Source organism: Littorina saxatilis, linkage group LG1 (genome assembly GCF_037325665.1).
Source record: "Littorina saxatilis isolate snail1 linkage group LG1, US_GU_Lsax_2.0, whole genome shotgun sequence".
Classification (NCBI taxonomy): Eukaryota; Metazoa; Mollusca; class Gastropoda; order Littorinimorpha; family Littorinidae; genus Littorina; species Littorina saxatilis.
Genome location: NC_090245.1, coordinates 53,002,988 through 53,021,519, shown reverse-complemented (window position 1 = coordinate 53,021,519; position 18,532 = coordinate 53,002,988). Strand labels below are relative to the sequence as shown.

The window sequence follows — 18,532 nt, the reverse complement described above, 5'->3', positions numbered from 1 at the left end:
TGAGTATTAATTCTAGACTGTAAATTCTACATAAATATGAGCATGTGAATGTTGTTGTCTTTGACTTTGTATATAGCACCTGACATCGCAATGTTATAACTCAATGTCTTAATGTAACTTTCAATTTATAAAACAGCTATTTAATTTCAAAGATGCTTTTGATTTTTTCCACGAAGTTGGGTCTTAAAATGATACAGGTTATGAAACGTTTTAATGGTGGTGGAAATATTCAGACCCACATGCGCGTCGGTGCAACCATTTTTTTGTTGATTTAATTTTAATTTTAATTCAAGCCTGTTTTTGAATATACAATATATGATTTCTTAGTGAAAGTCCTAGGTATTTCTGGTATGAAGATATACAATTAGTACTCGGTAAACGTATTTTGTCTTCACGTTATTTTCATATTTTAACAATGTTGAGTTACTTCAGCATTTGTTTCGCTTTTCTGTGATTTTACTACATTATAAAGCTAATACATATTTTGTTTGTTATAAATAAGCCCCGCCAACGTTTTGTAACATTAAAACTAAATATTTTCAAAAAAGTCAAAATTTCATTTTTTGACCATTGTGATTTTTGCGATTTTTGGGGCATATTATTTCACCACATTGCAAAGATACAGCTTAGAAAAAAATTGAGGTATACACTATGTGTATGTTGGTGTATCCAGAAAATTTTGCATTTCTACAACAAAAATTGCAAGCGCTGCGTCGACGCAAAACTGACCAACAACGCAAAACAGCAAATAACGCCAAATAATGGAAACTTTGAACGTCCATATCTCTGAAACTATTTGTCATACACCCTTGAAATTTTGCAACTTTCTTAGTTAGCATGCCGACTACACGCCAGCAACAAATTACATACTTGAAGTAATTTTGAAAAGAGGCTATGTATCTTTCTCTGAGGGGTTTTCCTTTTTAAGTGAGAAATAAAACAAAAAAACCTTTATGGTGGGTCTTCAGGTGTTCTTGTTTTGTGTGTGTGTTTTTGTTGTTGTGGGGAGCTGTGTTTCTCAAAAGTATCAAGAAATCTTATGAATTCTAACTAAACGTTAGCGCTTATTCTTCAACTTACCACTCTGTTGAGATCAAAGACTTCCAGCAACAAGACGTTATCTCGGGGGTTGACCTTTAAACAAGACAGAACAGGAACATACAGGGATTTGTTTCATCATTTTTGTGTGTTGTTTGTGTGTTTGCAAGATGCATGCATTTCATATTATATCTATATATATATACGACTTGTGTCTGTGTGTCTGTGTGTCTGTGTGTTTGTGTATTTGTGTATTCGCCATGCACGGCCAAAGTTCTCGATGGATCTGCTTCAAATTTGGTGGGCTTATTCAGAGAGACCCCGGACACAACCTCATCGATGAGATATTTACACACGTGCTCTCAGCGCGCAGCGCTGAACCGATTTTGGTTCCACCTCAGCTATTTTGGTTCCACCTCAGCTACCCGGGCCCCCATACCGACACACCATAGCCGCTACACCACATCACAACGCCAAAGTTCTCGGTGGATCTTTTTCAAATTTGGACACCGTATTCAGCTACACCCCGGACACAATATCATCGATGAGATATTTCAACATGTGCTCTCAGCGCGCAGCGCTGAACTGATTTTGGTTTTTGTGTTCATTTCACCATTATAAGTAACTCTTCCTTATCTTCTCCAGTGTTTGGCGTTTATCTCCCTTCCTTCGTGTGGCTTTCCCGTTCAGTTGTAAGTTACTATTACTATTTTTAGAATGTCACTGCGCTGTCCACTGCGCTGTCCACAACGCTTCCCTTGCACCCGTAAGTTGTTCTTACTGTCAAAGTGAAAAGGTCGAATCAATTTATAGCCACGCGAAAAATACACTCTCACCTATCTCTATATATTTATAGATATAGATATACATATTTATATATACGGCTTCTCTGTGTGTGTGTTTGTGTGTGTGTGTGGGCAAAAACCTGTGGATTGTAGAGTTCTGTTTGTGATGGGGTCTAGCGGCTTTTGTCTGTCTGTATGTTCTGGCATTTGAGAAGCCACAACAGATAATATAGGGCTAAGAAATAAGCTCTAAAATTCTCAATCCCGTTTGACAGGACTTCGCCTGCAGAGGTGATTGTGATGAACCGCCACGCTGTCTGTCTCTGTCTCGCCATTCACCCCGGCAAAGCCGGGTATTCCTCTAGTATCACATATATTATAAGCTTTATGAAAAATACTAAGACTAAAACAAACAAGAAACACACACACAAACAAGACTGGCAATGCTTTATTACTCACAAATAACTGCATGTTCATAAAATTACTTTGCTACAACACTGCATGTGTTATCTTTGCACTCAATGAAACATGCAATCCATTAATATATTAACTTTGAATATTGTACACTACACCTCTCCATCCCCATTTCATCATTTGACAACATGACAAAGTGCTGTTCACATGACAGACTTACAACCAACTTTCCGCCAACTTGTGAAACGATTTTTGTTAGAACAAAGTAGGTTGAAAATTGCTGCTCATGTGAAGTTTGAAGTTATATGTTTGGTTTAAAGTTGCCCAGGAGGTGATCGCTGAGACCAAGTTAGCAAAACGTCTGCCATGTGTTCAGCGACTCCTGAGCAACTTCAAACCAACCACAGATGGTGTAAATGTGGTTGAAAGTCTGCCATTTGAATAGCATTTTAATTCACATCCATTATCCAAGCTGCAGGTCCACACCTCACATCACTACCCTGTTTCCTGTCTGATATCAACCTGGCTAAAATGCCCATCCTTCCTTCTTTCCATATTCATAAAGCACATAGCTGTAAAGTATTTAAACACACACACACACACACACACACACACACACACACACACACACACACTGTGTTTAAAAAAAAGAGTAGATTATTTGTAATTGTATCCATATACTGACTGCTTACCCTGAACAGGAACTCTTGATTCCATTTTGGATTTAGTGTCTGCAGAGAAAAGACAAAGACAAATTTAACATCATTAAGTTATCAGACTAATGAGCAATCAAAAGATGTACCCTGGCCTCCATGTTTGTCATACATTATTACAATTTACAAAAACAAGAAAACTGAGCTCACGGAAAGCTCCTTCCATGTTACATTGCTACATTATAGTTGACAGATCTGTGTGGCCTTCACTTCTGATCTCCAGCCAACATGGCCCTCCCTATAGCTATAGGAACATTCTATTTCTACAAACCATAGGGAGGATTTTTGTATGGTGCTTTTTATGAGCTAACCAATTTCTAAGATCAAATTCAAATCATTATAACAGGATGTAGCACAAGTGCACATAAAAGGCTCTACAAAGTTTACAAAAACATGAACAGTGCATGCATATATGAGATGTCACAAACTGGCAGTTTGTATAAGGTATACCTATATAGTCACCTAGTCCAATTAGATATATATAATATTCCACAATTTGCAAACCGTAAGTCGCTGCATACTCAGACTAGTCAAATAAAAACAAACTAATAAAGAAGAAGAATTAGAAGAAGCATATTATAAGCCTAAACTTGCAAATCAACAGTAATTCATAAAGGAAAGGAGAAAAAAGAAAGGAGAGAAAAAACACTTGCACTTTGCATTGAAGACTACATTAGTACATAGATATATTACAACACACAAAGTGACAAATGAACACAAGCACATACTCTTTATGCACACAGACAAATAAGACAGATAAACATAGACAGCACACAACACAACCAACAGTCCAGAATGCAATGGTGATGTGACATGTGGAAATTACCTTTTTGACAACTTTTGTCTGCTTTGTGTCAATGAGCCCCTCCTCCCTGTCTCCTCTGTACAATGAAATCCTCACATAGGGGTCACTGAAAATCAAAACACACACACTGAAAACTCACAACACAATCATGTTTGGACAGTCAACTTTCATTTCAAACCACGGGATGCCATTAGGTGTAGATGGCTGGCAATTAAAAGTGATGCAGATAACAGTTACTTCATCAAGCAACTTTCAGAATTTATTACAATACACGTAATAGAATACAAGTGACATCTTCCTGAAACCTATAAAATCAAATTCATCATCGCTTACCACACCAAGCTTGAAATGAGCAGGCCTACATCTAAAACTAAAGGGCTAATTGTGGAGGACTCTGACTAACACAAATAATTGTAATCAAAAGTGTATTGTAAAGTGTATTGCTACTCAGTTGACATCCCCAAAACTCAGCGTCTCAATGGCTGGAGAACAAGAAGTATTAAGGTATCATATTCGTGTCAACGACCAGAGATGTTCCTGATATGTGATATCAGTGTTGTTTTCTGTGTGCTTACAATTACATCCTCTTGAGCTTAACAAAGCTTATAAATCCGTCACTGGTGTGAAAAGCAGTTAGGTTTAAAATTGCATTAAAGTCTAAAACAAACTACCTTAATTGCCCATTATTCATATTTGTCATCATAGCAAGACATGCAGTGTTGCCGAAGTGGTCAACTGTCTAGTATAAACAAAATAATACAACCGTCATAATTAAGGTGCAAATTAACAGCCGCATTTTGTGAAGACTTCTGGAATTGGAACAATCATTTAAGTCAAAAGAAGCTCAGTGATCTTCACTGTAAATTAAAAGCAAATACTAAAACTATGGGTTCAAAGGGCAAAATGTATACCTCTCTTATTGAAACACAAATTCAACACAAGCTGAATACTGCTAGGTACAGAAATGAACACATATTGTGCCATAACTAAGTATACATGATAAAACTTCATTTGTGGTATTATTGATACTGATTTTGCAATCTTACATAGTATACCGGCATTAGGAAAGAGACGCAGAGTGTGGTATGTGTAAAGTGTTCCGTAACAGTGCAAGGGAGGGAAGGGTATGAGGCTTAAGACTGTCACACAATCCAAACACATACACATTGGTAATGGTATGTGATATCAGTTGCATGATATTTCACTGGACTGGTAAACAAGACAGATCCTAACCTAAAACAACAGTAGGCACCAAAGTGTGCCGTTTCAGTTCATTTTACGATCTGAAAACAAGAATGGATAGTAAGTTCATTAAATAGTGTGTTTCTCTTCCAGTACACACGGCAGCATTTCACTGAATCTGGGTCAGGTGACTCCCTCGTTTGAGCAACCACTGAAGTACACGATCGCATACTTATGAAAGCATTATAGGTAGCACAGGCAGTTTAATAGTTTACGTCTCTTGGGCATACCCGTAAAAGAAAGAAAGTTAAAAAAAATGCTCACCTTGCACCAAATATGTCTTTTTTTGCTAGATTCACACCTTCGATGACTTTGATCCGAAGCAGTCGGGTGGTGCCCGTGGTATCATTCTGCAAAACATAGCAGACGATCGGTTAGCTTACCAAGCACAAGTCCACAGGTTAAACAAAGTTGTTGAAAAAATGCAGTTTAAAAACGTACCTCAATGGCTGGTAACCCGAAAATATCCGAATTTGAAGCCATAAACCTAGTAAACAATCCTACATCGGTGAAGAAAACAAGACAGTCAACACAGAAAAGACAGTACACGACAATTGATGACGAAAGCACAGCAAGAAGCAGGTGCCCCGGATGTTGCGAAATCCGAGATAAAAAGCTGTCTGCTACCAATGGGCTTGGTTTATGTTGCAAGCGTTTCTTCTCTTTTCTCCCTAATGGTCATTGTTCCATCCATATTTTGGGGAGGAACAAGTATGGTTTCGGCATTTTTTTCCTTCTACATTAAACTGCGTTACAACAGGTGCTTGTCTGCTCAGGACGTCGCTATATATATACATATATTTTGATCACTGACCGGTGTAACACGAGAAAATTACTCCCACGAGATTTTTACTCCGGAGTAAACATTTCGTACGAAAAAGTTACTCCCTTTACGAAAAAAGCACTCCCCCATTGCGCAAGAAAATTACTCCCCAAGACAGGTGAGTTCCGAGTAAACATTTCGAACAAAAATGTTACTCCCCTGACGAATAAATAACGACTCATAAATTACTTCACCCCAACGAGCAATTTAACTTCCCATGCCAGGTGTACGAAATTTTTACTCCCTTGTCCCCTGTTAGTCTTGGTGGTGGAAGGGGTGGAGGGAGGGTAGCGCGACATTCGTGTGCGCGAGATCACTTATTGGCATTATCCCTTCGCTCGCATCCCATTTTTGCGTACGAGATTTTTACTGGAAGTAAAAAAAATGGGGAGTAAAAATTTCGTGGAGGGAGTAATTTTTTCGTGCCTTGGGGAGTTCTTTTCTCGTACGAAAAGTGTACTCGGAGTAAGAATTTCGTACGAAATATTTACTCCGGAGTTGGGTCCGCACATTTGCCCTGCCGCCCTCATCACAAAGTAGGCCTACATCAGTCATAGTTTGTACATCAGTGTAAACAGAGCAGATGCCCGGCATCAAGAGAGAAAGAAAGACAGAACACTGATGTAAACCACAGCCGTTTTATAAGCAACCCATTCGTTTTTCTATGATATATTACTATGATATTTCATATGTTTTGTAATCCGACGCAGTCGTGTCAGTCAGTCGTCACTGCCGGAGTGCAGTAGTAATTATTCGGTTGCCGCAGTCAAGTCCGCAAGTTTTCGTTTTGTGTAGCCCCCCTACCTCGTGATGTATCGATTCAATTATCAAATTGAGAAAGTGCGCAGCAACTTAGAGAACCTTCGCCGGTGGCTATAAATATAACGTTCACTGAGTCAATTGCGAAACGGCGAAAGCCGCCGTCAGTCACTATCCGTCGTCACAACTGACAGTGATTGCTTCAGAAAACCCCATAGCTATTCTAAGTATTTAAAAAAAAAATTAAAAGCCTTGAATTCATCTACACGGTCTATCACTTAATAATCCTGTATATCATAGACGGACACATGACAATGCAATCAGTAAACTTCAGTCTGTGCTGCGAGCAAGCCGAGTGTGTCACCGTCAGGAGTTGACGGTCAGACAGGCTGATAAAAAATACCCCATAGGCAAATATAAACACCCGGTGGGGGAAAATAATAAAACGGGGTTCCCGTACCAGTATGAACGATGAGATTGAAAAACTAAAGATTTGGTGAGGACTTTTTTTTTTGGGGGGGGAGGGGGGATATAAAACCGTAAGAATGTTCTCGTTGTGGTAATAACCAGGACTTGATGAGTATTGATATGATATGTGATATGATATGTTGACAGACTAGTACTTAGGCTGTTGAGCCTTTGGCTGATCTTTTGATCAGTTCCTATCCTAGCCTAACTTTGAGCTAGGTAACCAACACGGTCTTTTGACCGTGGCCAATTCTATCAACTTTTTCTTGGCTGGTGGGACTTTGCAGTGAGAGGCATACTGACATTTGGGCTATACATATAGTCTTTCAGTGCATTGTCCAAGCGGTTTTTGAAACTGTTCATTGTCGGCGCTTCTACCACATTCTTGTCCAAGGAGTTCCATGTGTCTATGATTCTGTTCGTGAAGAAAGATTGTCGGAGAGCTGTTCTGCATTGTTTCTTCTTGAGCTTGAACTGATGTCCACGGGTATTACACAGGCTATTCAGCTCCAGTGGGTTCTTGCAATCGTAGTATCCATGCATGAATTTGTATGCTTCAATCATGTCTCCCCGGATACGCCTATAGCACATGCTTGGAACTTTCAAGACTCTCAAACGCTCTTCGTAACTCAAGGTCTTCAACCCTGGGATACACTTCGTGGCTCTTCTTAACACACTTTCAATCAGATTTCTATCTTTCTCGAGTCGAGGATGACTCCACACCACATTTGCAAATTCCAGATGAGGCCGTACAAGTGCAACAAAGAGAAGTCTTAGCGTTTCTGCGCCCAAATGCTCATAAGACCGTCTAATGAGACCCAGGATTCTATTTGCTTTGTTGACTTGTGTTTCCACGTGCTTTGAAAATTTCAATTCACTGTCTACATGGACCCCAAGGTCCTTTTCTGCACTTGAGCTTTCCACTGAGATCAACTCTGTCCACGCTGCCAGGTTTTCTCATATTATACACAAGTTTCTGATTTTTTTTACCCAACTGTAATGTCTTACACTTATCTGCATTAAAGCGCATCTGCCACTTGTCTGCCCAGTCGACCAAACTGTCCAAATCCCCCTGGAGCTCTTTGCTATCTTCACAAGTTCTGATTTGTCGGTACACTTTCGTATCATCAGCATACATGCTACACAGACTGCTCACAACTTCAGGGAGATCGTTAATGTATATAACAAACAGAACCGGGCCTAGCACACTTCCCTGGGGCACTCCAATTGTCACGTCTTTCCAGTCTGACATAGACCCATTGACCTTCACCCTTTGCTTTCTATCACTTAGAAAATCACCGATCCAATTTTCGACCAGTCCATAGATACCATATATGCTTCTAATTTTTTCAGTAACCGCACATGCGGAACACAATCGAATGCCTTAGCAAAATCAAGGTACACAGCGTCAACCGGTACTCCATCATCTAAGCTATCTGTCCAGTCATCAATGACGCTAATTAAGTTTGTCACGCATGATCGTTTTGCCACAAAACCATGCTGGCAATCTGATAACAAGTCGTTGGCTGCCAAATGAGAGAAAACATTGGTTCTTATCAACTTTTCTAACAGTTTGCATGGGATGCTTGTTAAACTCACTGGGCGGTAGTTGCCTGGACTGTTCTTACAGCCCTTCTTGAAAAGGGGTGTCACATTTGTCAGTATTGACTTCACCAACACCCACTACGTGTTAGGGGGAACAACTTAGAAAATCGTAAGAGCCGTCAGTGTTCTCGCTGCGGTTTTGCTCATAAGTTATGTTTCCATAATCTTTCGTCTTTCATAAGAACAATACATATATTTGTGTTCCTTTTAATTCCAGGGTTTTTTCTTTTTCTTTGTCCAACTGTTATTATATCGTTCTTTCTTTTTTCCATCTTCTTCTCAGTTCCCCCCTTCCTTTCTTCCGATGCTGGCCTTTCCGAGTCAGTAAGTAACATTAAACTTACAACAACAACAACAACAGCAACAACAATAAAAAAATTAAAATGAAATGAAAATGAAGAAAAAAATCTGTGTTCACCTTAAGTGTGTGTGTGTCAGTGTGTGTGTGTGTGTGTGTGTGTGTGTGGGTGTGTGTGTGTTTGCGTGTGACAGTGCAGTGTGCGGTGTGTGTGTGTGTGTGTGTGTGTGTGTGATCACATCTTTCAACACGCAATCCGATCATTGGTGGAACGTTTACTCAGATCTCTTTCAGTTTCTTTTCACGAGTCTTCCATCGAATCTCAGTGAAAAAGACATCTCTGCCCAACAGTTACTACATAGGCCGCAACACGTGACATTCTTATGCAGTATTGTTTTCACTGCTTGCTTTAGCTTTTGCCTGGACCTTTTACCCCACTGACCTGGAACTGACTCAGTGGGTTAGGGGGAAGAATTTACCCGATGCTCCCCAGCATGTCGTAAGAGGCGACTAACGGATTCTGTTTCTCCTTTTACCCTTGTAAAGTGTTTCTTGTATAGAATAATTTTATAGTCAATTTTTGTAAAGATTTTAGTCAAGCAGTATGTCAAATGTTAAGTCCTTTGTACTGGAAACTTGCATTCTCCCAGTAAGGTCATATATTGTACTACGTTGCAAGCCCCTGGAGCAAATTTTTGATTAGTGCTTTTGTGAACAAGAAACAATTGACAAGTGGCTCTATCCCATCTCCCCCCTTTCCCCGTCGCGATATAACCTTCGTGGTTGAAAACGTCGTTAAACACCAAATAAAGAAAAGAAGAACATTCGAAAAAATCAGGAAAAATAAATAATAATAATAATAATAATAATAATAGGCTACATTGTTGAAAAGCACCGGTTGTTGGTTTTAACAACCGTTCTAGCGACAACCGAAATGTTTATTTTGACTTCATGAAATAAGATGTATATCTGGTCTTAAAAACCTTTGTGCTGGTAGTTTGCCGCAGGATTGTCGGAAGAGTGTTCCAGAGACTGCTACCTGAATAAACTAAACTAGATTTGAGAGAGAGAGAGAGAGAGAGAGAGAGAGAGAGAGAGAGAGAGAGAGAGAGTAGAGAGAGAGAGAGAGAGAGAGAGAGAGAGAGAGAGAGAGAGAGAGAGAGAGAGAGAGAGAGAGAGAGAGAGATGGACAAAGGCTCGACAGAGAAAAAGGGGGAACTGGACAGACTGACACTGAGACAGACGGACAGCTATGGAAGGTATTTCAATCTCGGTCACTCTACGTGACATAATATATGACCTTCGAAGATAAAACATGCACTGATACTATGATCTACACTTCGCACACAATGACTCTGCCGGGTATTATTAGCCTGGAGGGTCGGGCGGTGCCGCGGAATATCTTCCATTGATCTTTACAAATTTCTAGAGTCTTCAATAAGAATGTTATGAGTGTGAATTGTGATGGAGGGGGTAGGTGTGTCAGTGTGTAATACACTGATGTACTTTTACTGACATTGCGCGCGGCGCGCGCGTGTGCATGTGTGTGTGCATGTGTGTGTGTGTGTGTGTGTGTGTGTGTGTGTGTGTGTGTGTGCATGTGTGTGTGTGTGTGTGTGTGTGTCAGTCCCGAAAAACCAAATAGGTGCAAGGGACGTAAACAAAAAACCAACAACCAACAAACCGGGACCCCCCGGTCGCCCCCCCCCCCCCCCCCCCCCCGGGCCCACAGGCTCACACACACACACATACACACGCACACACATATATATATACACACACTAACACGGGGAGGGCAGTCCATGTGCGACTGACATACACCCGGTAGACATGCCTACTGAAAATCACACCCGAAGCGGCAACACCTGAAATCCGAACGCCAAACAAAACATGATGAATGCCGGATTTAAACGCTCATTGTCTCCCAGGTAAGGATACATCCGTACCCACTCATATGGCTCTATCTGACTTAGTACAGACATATCCGTACACACAGTCACTTCAGTCGCTTCCTGTAACGTCGATTTAACGCCTGCATTCCAGCGTGTTGATACAGTTTCTACACAGTTACTACAATTCTGAGTCTCAGCTGGTCTCGGCTAAAAAAAAACAAGTCGCGTAAGGCGAAAATACAACATTTAGTCAAGTATAGCTGTCGAACTCACAGAATGAAACTGAACGCAATGCCATTTTTCAGCAAGACCGTATACTCGTAGCATCGTCAGTCCACCGCTCATGGCAAAGGCAGTGAAATTGACAAGAAGAGCGGGGTAGTAGTTGCGCTAAGAAGGATAGCACGCTTTTCTGTACCTCTCTTTGTTTTAACTTTCTGAGCGTGTTTTTAATCCAAACATATCATATCTATATGTTTTTGGAATCAGGAACCGACAAGGAATAAGATGAAAGTGTTTTTAAATTGATTTCGACAATTTAATGTTGATAATAATTTTTATATATTTAATTTCCAGAGCTTGTTTTTAATCCAAATATAACATATTTATATGTTTTTGGAATCAGAAAATGATGGAGAATAAGATGAACGTAAATTTGGATCGTTTTATATTTTTTTTATTTTATTTTTTTACAATTTTCAGATTTTTAATGACCAAAGTCATCAATTAATTTTTAAGCCGCCAAGCTGAAATGCAATAACGAAGTCCGGGCTTCGTCGAAGATTACTTGACCAAAATTTCAACCATTTTGGTTGAAAAATGAGGGCGTGACAGTGCCGCCTCAACTTTCACGAAAAGCCGGATATGACGTCATCAAAGACATTTATCAAAAAAATGAAAAAAACGTTCGGGGATTTCATACCCAGGAACTCTCATGTCAAATTTCATAAAGATCGGTCCAGTAGTTTAGTCTGAATCGCTCTACACACACACACAGACACACACACACACACACGCACGCACGCACGCACATACACCACGACCCTCGTCTCGATTTCCGCCTCTACGTTAAAACATTTAGTCAAAACTTGACTAAATGTAAAAAGGTCAACATAGGTGAGGTAGAAAGTGTTAACAGACAGCGGTACGAGAACTGCAGACCCGCTTCACTGAAATGTGAAATGTTGCCGCAAAGCGGCGGAAAAACCAACATCCGAAAAAATAGGTTGCCGCCTTGGGTCACAGTGACTTTGCTGAAGAACAACGATGGAAATTCCGTTTTGTTGCACCAAACAGGCTAACCGACTTTTTGAAACTTAAACATCAGTGGCGGTGCATTGGAGCGTCACAGTTTTAATACAGTGGTACCCGCGATGTGCGGCCTATCTGAGGCAGAGTGGACACATCCCACTGGAGTCCCTTATTCTATTATTTTGACCAAAATAGCCTATACTTGTCATAACAGGCCACTTATTCATGACTGAGTAGACTATAAAATAGTTCCGTTTCACGTTCCTAGCATATAACCACGTCATGTCCCAAATAGACGCTAGTTCTGGGGACAAAAATATGAAGTTAGCCTAGCATAGTATTCCGCCTCTCAGTCCTTCACTCCCCCTCCACTGAGCTTTTATCAGGTAATCGCACCCTGTATACTGCTGTCTCTTTTGCCTACTTCTAAAACTGTTCGCAGATATTGACATACGCCGACACACACACACACACACACACACACACACGGGCTAATATGGGAAATGTTAACTGTTCACAAGGGTGTCATTACATCACCGGCAGGCCACCACTGCACAAATGTAATACACTATGGCAAGGCAAACTTTATTTCAAAAACCCTAAGGGCAATTTTTTTTAAATGAATGACAAGAAAAAAAGACAATTAGATATATATTCTTCTTCTTCTTCTTGTCGATCACTCAGATGGAAACGCCGGTTCTCCGCGCAAATGTTGCTGTGCGCTGTAGGTCGTATATTGATATACACCACTTCATTTAAAACATAAATATAACGAATTGAGCTGATAGAAGAAAACAAAATTAACTATTTCAGTAATGTCAGCATCAGTTGCATCGCCGTTTCCTTATAAAATATGTATGTTGTGAACTTGCAACGGGCGAGGTTTATTGAACTCTGTTACCTGTACATTAATCATAGTATAAATTATGTACTCTGAGCTTTTCAGAGACAGCGATTTAGCGTTATTGTTCCCCGAGGACACGATGTAATCCATTGCTGTGAGTTACTTTAAGGCCTTGGGTATGTTGATCTTCACGTCTCTCTTCTGAAATTTCAGACCTGACGATAACTCCGGCGAAGTTATGAATGTCACGATGAACCAAAATTACAGGTTACTGATTTTGTCTAGCGGCGACGCGCGTGCACTACTGAATTATATAAGGTCTGTTGTTCCAAGGCTGTATATACTTGGAACAACAAGCACCTGTTAGGATCATTCTTAGGCAAAATCTTGAGATAGACTCAGTCTCCGTGCCAGTCTTCGCATTCAGGCTCTTCATACTTTCTCTGTCCAATCCCATTCTTTATTCCACTGCCTAATTGTCTGCCTAAAATTGTGACCTTTTGTCGATCCTTACTTCCAAGTCTGCCCTATCATCAAGTGTACCTAAAACCACTGTCAAGTACTTATGCTTAGATTTTTACCCCCAGGTTATAATGGGTGCCTAAACTTGAACCAGTGTCATTGGTCAGGTTCTCATCATCCCCACCTTTACCCCCTCTCTCTTTCACATCCCTACACTCAAGGTTACCTAAAACCAAAGTCGCGTGTCTGTAGTCAAGGTTGGTTGGTTTTGGGGTTTGTTCACTTTTTTTTAATATTTTTTACATCCCTTGATCCTATTTGGCATTTTGGGACTAATTTAGTTTTATTTCCTTTCTCAGTTCTCCGTGTTTGAAATTGTTTAAATTTTGGTCTATCACAGTCAGTAAAAGGAAGAAGGTTCTAAAAAAACACTATCTTTTCACACTTAAATTGTTACTTCAAATCTTGACTCTTCTTGACAAGTTTACAATCTTGTCCGAGCGGGGGGAGGGACGGGAGGGACGGGAGGGACGGGGGGGGGGGGGGGGGGGGATGTCTGTGGTCAAAGTTTTCCTACAGGTTCAGAAAACCTGTAATGTTATCGAAAATTATTTGGGTGGCAACTGATTATGCCAGTCACGGTCACTGAGATTTAGTCTTACTACCATGTTTCTTTGCCTTGTAATGCAAGAATACCTATAAACACGGTCCCGTGTCTCCCTCTTCCCTTAAATCAAGGTTCACTCAGTAAAGCCAGAGACACACAGCACCCGTTGTCAACACTCCCCCAAAGCCAATAAAGGATAATTGTTCTTAACTGTTACGATTTCACACACACACACACACACACACATTTAATTTACACTGATCACACACACTGACACACACACACTCATACACACCACCCACAAACACACCACACACACACACCGACACACACACACACACACACACACCGACACACACACACACACACCGACACACACACACACACACACACACACTATATGATTGACGCAAACTCTATCACCGGCCGCGTATCGCGTGCTTGTGTCCTTGTAATGAAAGACTCCTGTCAACTTACCTGGCGTTGAAGAGACGCCAAGTCCCCCGGGCTGCTCGTGCTGCTGGTATTGCTGGAGCGACGTCTTCGGCGCCGTGAAGACATGATGAGAACAGATCGAGAAGTCCACTGCTACCCGCCCGCTGTCACGATTTGACCTTCACTTCAGCTCCTGTAGTGCAGCACTGACAATCCAGTAATCTAGCAGTTAATCCATTCATCCTTCCCGGCGTAGCATCACCGGGTTAAAATCAGTTCAGTTTCAAGCAGATTTCTCAGCGTTGTCTGTTCAGTTGCAATTATGTCAGTTTCTGTCTTGGCACTGATTTCAACTTGTCAATATCACGTGCATACGTTTAGTCCAGGGAGTGAAGCAGCGCAGCTCGGGTCGACTTTCTCTTTCTGAGACACAAAAGATTCGGTTCAGCGACGCCTCCTATCTAACACAACGTTCACCCACTTTAAAACACATTATACATCAATTTTCTCGCTATGTTTTATCCCCGTCTGTGTGCCCATGGGGCCGCGGTGCAGCAATTTGACAAGTGAATGTATCGATCCTGCATTCCCAGTAACAACGTTAGAGCATTTGCAGACAAATGAGCGCGAGATACTGTGGGATATTACCCAGCTATTGACCACACACCGACGAGGATGAAGTGCTCTAGTTACATAACCGAGCCCCCTGAAACTAAGCAATGTATTCACTCATCGCAGAAAGGATGGGGTGCTGGCGTTTTTTTCTGCTGTGCGGTGCACAGTGGCCGGCATGCCAATAACTTGAAACGCTAACGACGGGCGCAATGGCCTAGTGGACGTCGACCTTCCGCCTGGAAGGCGGTTCGCGGTTCGAATCCTAGCCGGCCGCGCCCCGGATGGGTCAAAGGGATACTGATAACTGACCGAAAAACTATGTGTCTTTTCGCCACCAAGAGCAATGCAGATCCTGTAACCCACGTCAGTGTTTAGTGGGTTATAAAAACACAAAAACGCCCAGCACGCATCCCCTGAAAACGGAGTATGGCTGCCTAATGGCGGAGAGTAAAACAACAACGTTCATACATGTAACAAAAAACCTATTCGTGCAACACGACTGTACGTGGGAGTTGCACAGCCCGTGAACGCAGAAGAATAACATGAAGCTAACCGTCCTGGGTAATAATGACTTGTGTCGTTTCTGGCTTAGTTGATGCAGGTTTGACTATCCTAGGCCGACCCACCTCACCGGCACCATGCTCGTCTGGAGAAAAATGTGTGCAAGGTATAATGCACATTTCTGCACGACATTCAGAAAGCAAACACATAACTGTACGATAGATAGCTCTACTCATACATGCAATTCAGTTACCAGAAGAGTGCTGCGGGAAAACCGCATAAAAAAAACCACACACACACACACCAAATTAGAGGTGAAAATAAAGAAATACAGAAACAAGCGAGCTCATGAGTGTAAAGCAACATTACGGTTGCTGTCTGTGGTTCTAATTTTGCAGCTGCAGCTCTGGAAAACTGACTGATGTGTATGGCCTACCTGGTTGATCAATTTCTCTACTGCCGGGCTTATCGAGGAAAAACTGACTGTGTGTGTGTGTGCGTGTGCGGTGTGTATCAGTAGTATGTGTGTGTGTGTGTGTGTGTGTGTGTGTGTGTGTGTGTGCGTGCGTGCGTGTGTGTGTGTTTAAGTGTGTGTGCGTGTCAGTGTCTGTGTGTGTGTGTGTGTCTGTGTGTGTATGCGTGTGCAGTGTGTATGTGTGTTGCGTGCGTGTCCGTGCATGTGCGTCCGTGCATGCACTTGTTTTGCTATTTGGTTCTGCATAGTTAAGCAACTCTTGGCATACGGAACAAGAATTCTGAGAATATTCCCCTTTGACTCACACACAGCGGCGCACCTCCGTGTTATTCTGGCGCCACACTGAGAAAGGGCATAATCGGTCTACTTACTGATAGCTCCTATATAGTCTGAAACCAGCAATCCCAGTCGCAGGAATAAAATCAATGAGGACCTTTGAGGCATTGAACGGTGGCCGGTATTTCGGTCTGTCACACAAATTAGCTTGCCGCGACCAACACATTTTTTTTGTAAAGAACTTATCGTGACGAGGCAGGTCTACTCAAGGACAACAAGGTGATCGAATGTAGTGTATTCTTTTCTTCCTGTTCAGTACAAGCACACACACAAGAGAATATTGTGAAGTACAGTATTTCTGTACAAGAGTCTTCCACTGTTGTGCTTGAACCCGGCAGTTGAAAAAGTAAGCCCATTGAAAGTAAAGAGCATATTCGGGTAAAGTACATGATTGTTGTAGTACCACCCCCCCCCCCCCCCCCCCCTCCCCCACCCCCTCTCCCCACACACACTGGGAAAGAGAGAGAGAGAGAGAGAGAGAGAGAGAGAGAGAGAGAGAGAGAGAGAGAGAGAGAGAGAGAGAGGAATTGAGACACATAGAGGGAGAGACTGAGAGGCAGAGGGAGACAGACATAAACCCTGAACGAGAGAGAGACAGATAAAGACGCAAGCAGAGTGAGAGAGAGAGAGAGACAGAGAGACAGAGAGACAGAGAGACAGAGAAAGAGAGAGACAGAGAGAGAGAGAGAGAGAGAGACAGAGAAAGAGAGAGACAGAGAGAGAGAGAAGTGAGAGAATGAGAGACAGAGAGAGACTAAAGAGGCAAGCAGAGTGAGAGAGAGAGAGAGAGAGACAGAGAGAGAGAGACAAAGACTGAGAGACAGAGAGAGATAAAGAGCCAAGCCAGAGAGATCTATCGAGAGAGACGGCGGAGAGACAGACACTCTGAAAGAGAGAGCGAGAGAGGGAGAGTGTGTGTGTGTGAGAGAGAGAGAGAGAGAGAGAGAGAGAGAGAGAGAGAGACACAGAGAGACAGAGACAGAGAGAGAGAGAGAGCACTTTGATGTTCGGTAACTTTTTGTCCTTGTCATGATGTTGCTGCAACTCAGCGCATTGAGGTTTAACTTGATTAGAAAACCACTGGCCGGTCCGGGCATCGTTAAGTTGCCGAAGCTGCCAGATTATCGATTTTTCAGACCGCACTGGTAAGCATGTACATGAGAATCACTATACAGGCCGGCTTCTCAGTGAATCATGCACTGAGCTGGCTGGGTGGTGGAACCGAAAGACACAAGCAGTGCAAGTATACGTTTTCATTCGAAAAAGTGTGAGAAAGATACCTTGAAAGGAAAAGTAGGGCCCGAATACAGCACCTGGAGCAGACACACACACACACACTGGCACACACACTGAGAAGAGTTGCACATTCGGTTTGATTCGATCGTCCCAGACCAAAGTTCTGCAAACACAATTTCATTGAAAACTTGTTCACAAAAACCACATCTACTGCACTGATGAAAACAAAATCTCCATCAGTAAAGGCGGAGGCTGAAGATGATGTGATTTCACTCTTGCACTAAAGCTCTCACAGGTTTTTCACTTCTGTCAGTCACCGACAGTTTCCACACTGTTCCGTTCTACATCCTGAATAGCACGCATCGTGGAACTCAACACGGACTTTAATTCTAGTCTTGCACTTGAATGAAAGAAACTGCGCACCAGCGCGCGTGTACAACAACCCTGCGTGTGCTGTGGTGTCAGACTGAACAGTGACATGGCATTATTTTTTCTGTGACGCAACGATTCACTTGAGTCGTTTTCTGCCTTCGCGGCTGCCCGCCTATTGATTGACTCTGAAAAGGCTGACTGTCATATAACACATTCACTGACGCAGTCGCTTTTTATAAAACGCTCGAAGCTAACAAATAAGTGTATTTTGGTTTAAAGCCAGTCGTGTCCCGTAAGGTGAAACTAATGCAAGTGCATACTCGTGTAATTGCTAGCTTAAAAATAAGAGTATTTTGGTTCAAGTCAGTGAGGAAAATACGAGTGTGTACTCGTGTAAAAGCTAGCTGAGGAAGTGATGGAAATGCGTGGTATATGTAGTTTAACATTGGGAAGAAACTGCTGAATGCCATACCGACTTCTAAAGAGAAGCCGCAAGTAGCAAGGGTGACACGGATGAAAGAATTAGAAATGTCACCGCACTTTGGTGTGTTTTCTG

The 18,532-nt window shown here is 41.9% G+C and overlaps 1 protein-coding gene across 4 annotated transcripts in view; it reads right to left on the bottom strand.

Moving 5' to 3' along the window:
* Positions 1–18,084, bottom strand: part of LOC138973769 (E3 ubiquitin-protein ligase NEDD4-like) — a 50,484-nt gene extending 32,400 nt beyond the window's left edge. The window contains exons 1-6 of one of the 4 annotated variants that reach the window (XM_070346493.1): positions 17,649–18,084; positions 14,484–14,864; positions 5,262–5,347; positions 3,777–3,861; positions 2,930–2,968; positions 1,081–1,134 (exon numbers count right to left, since the gene is read on the bottom strand). In XM_070346493.1, coding sequence (XP_070202594.1) covers positions 1,081–1,134; positions 2,930–2,968; positions 3,777–3,861; positions 5,262–5,347; positions 14,484–14,567 — 348 coding nt within the window. In that variant the 5' untranslated portion in view covers positions 14,568–14,864; positions 17,649–18,084. Of the gene's footprint in view, positions 1–1,080; positions 1,135–2,929; positions 2,969–3,776; positions 3,862–5,261; positions 5,348–5,438; positions 5,555–14,483; positions 14,865–17,648 lie in introns of those variants that run through there. The other 3 variants (XM_070346483.1, XM_070346489.1, XM_070346501.1) reach the window with 3 other exon arrangements.
* Between the last annotated feature and the right edge of the window lie 448 nt (positions 18,085–18,532).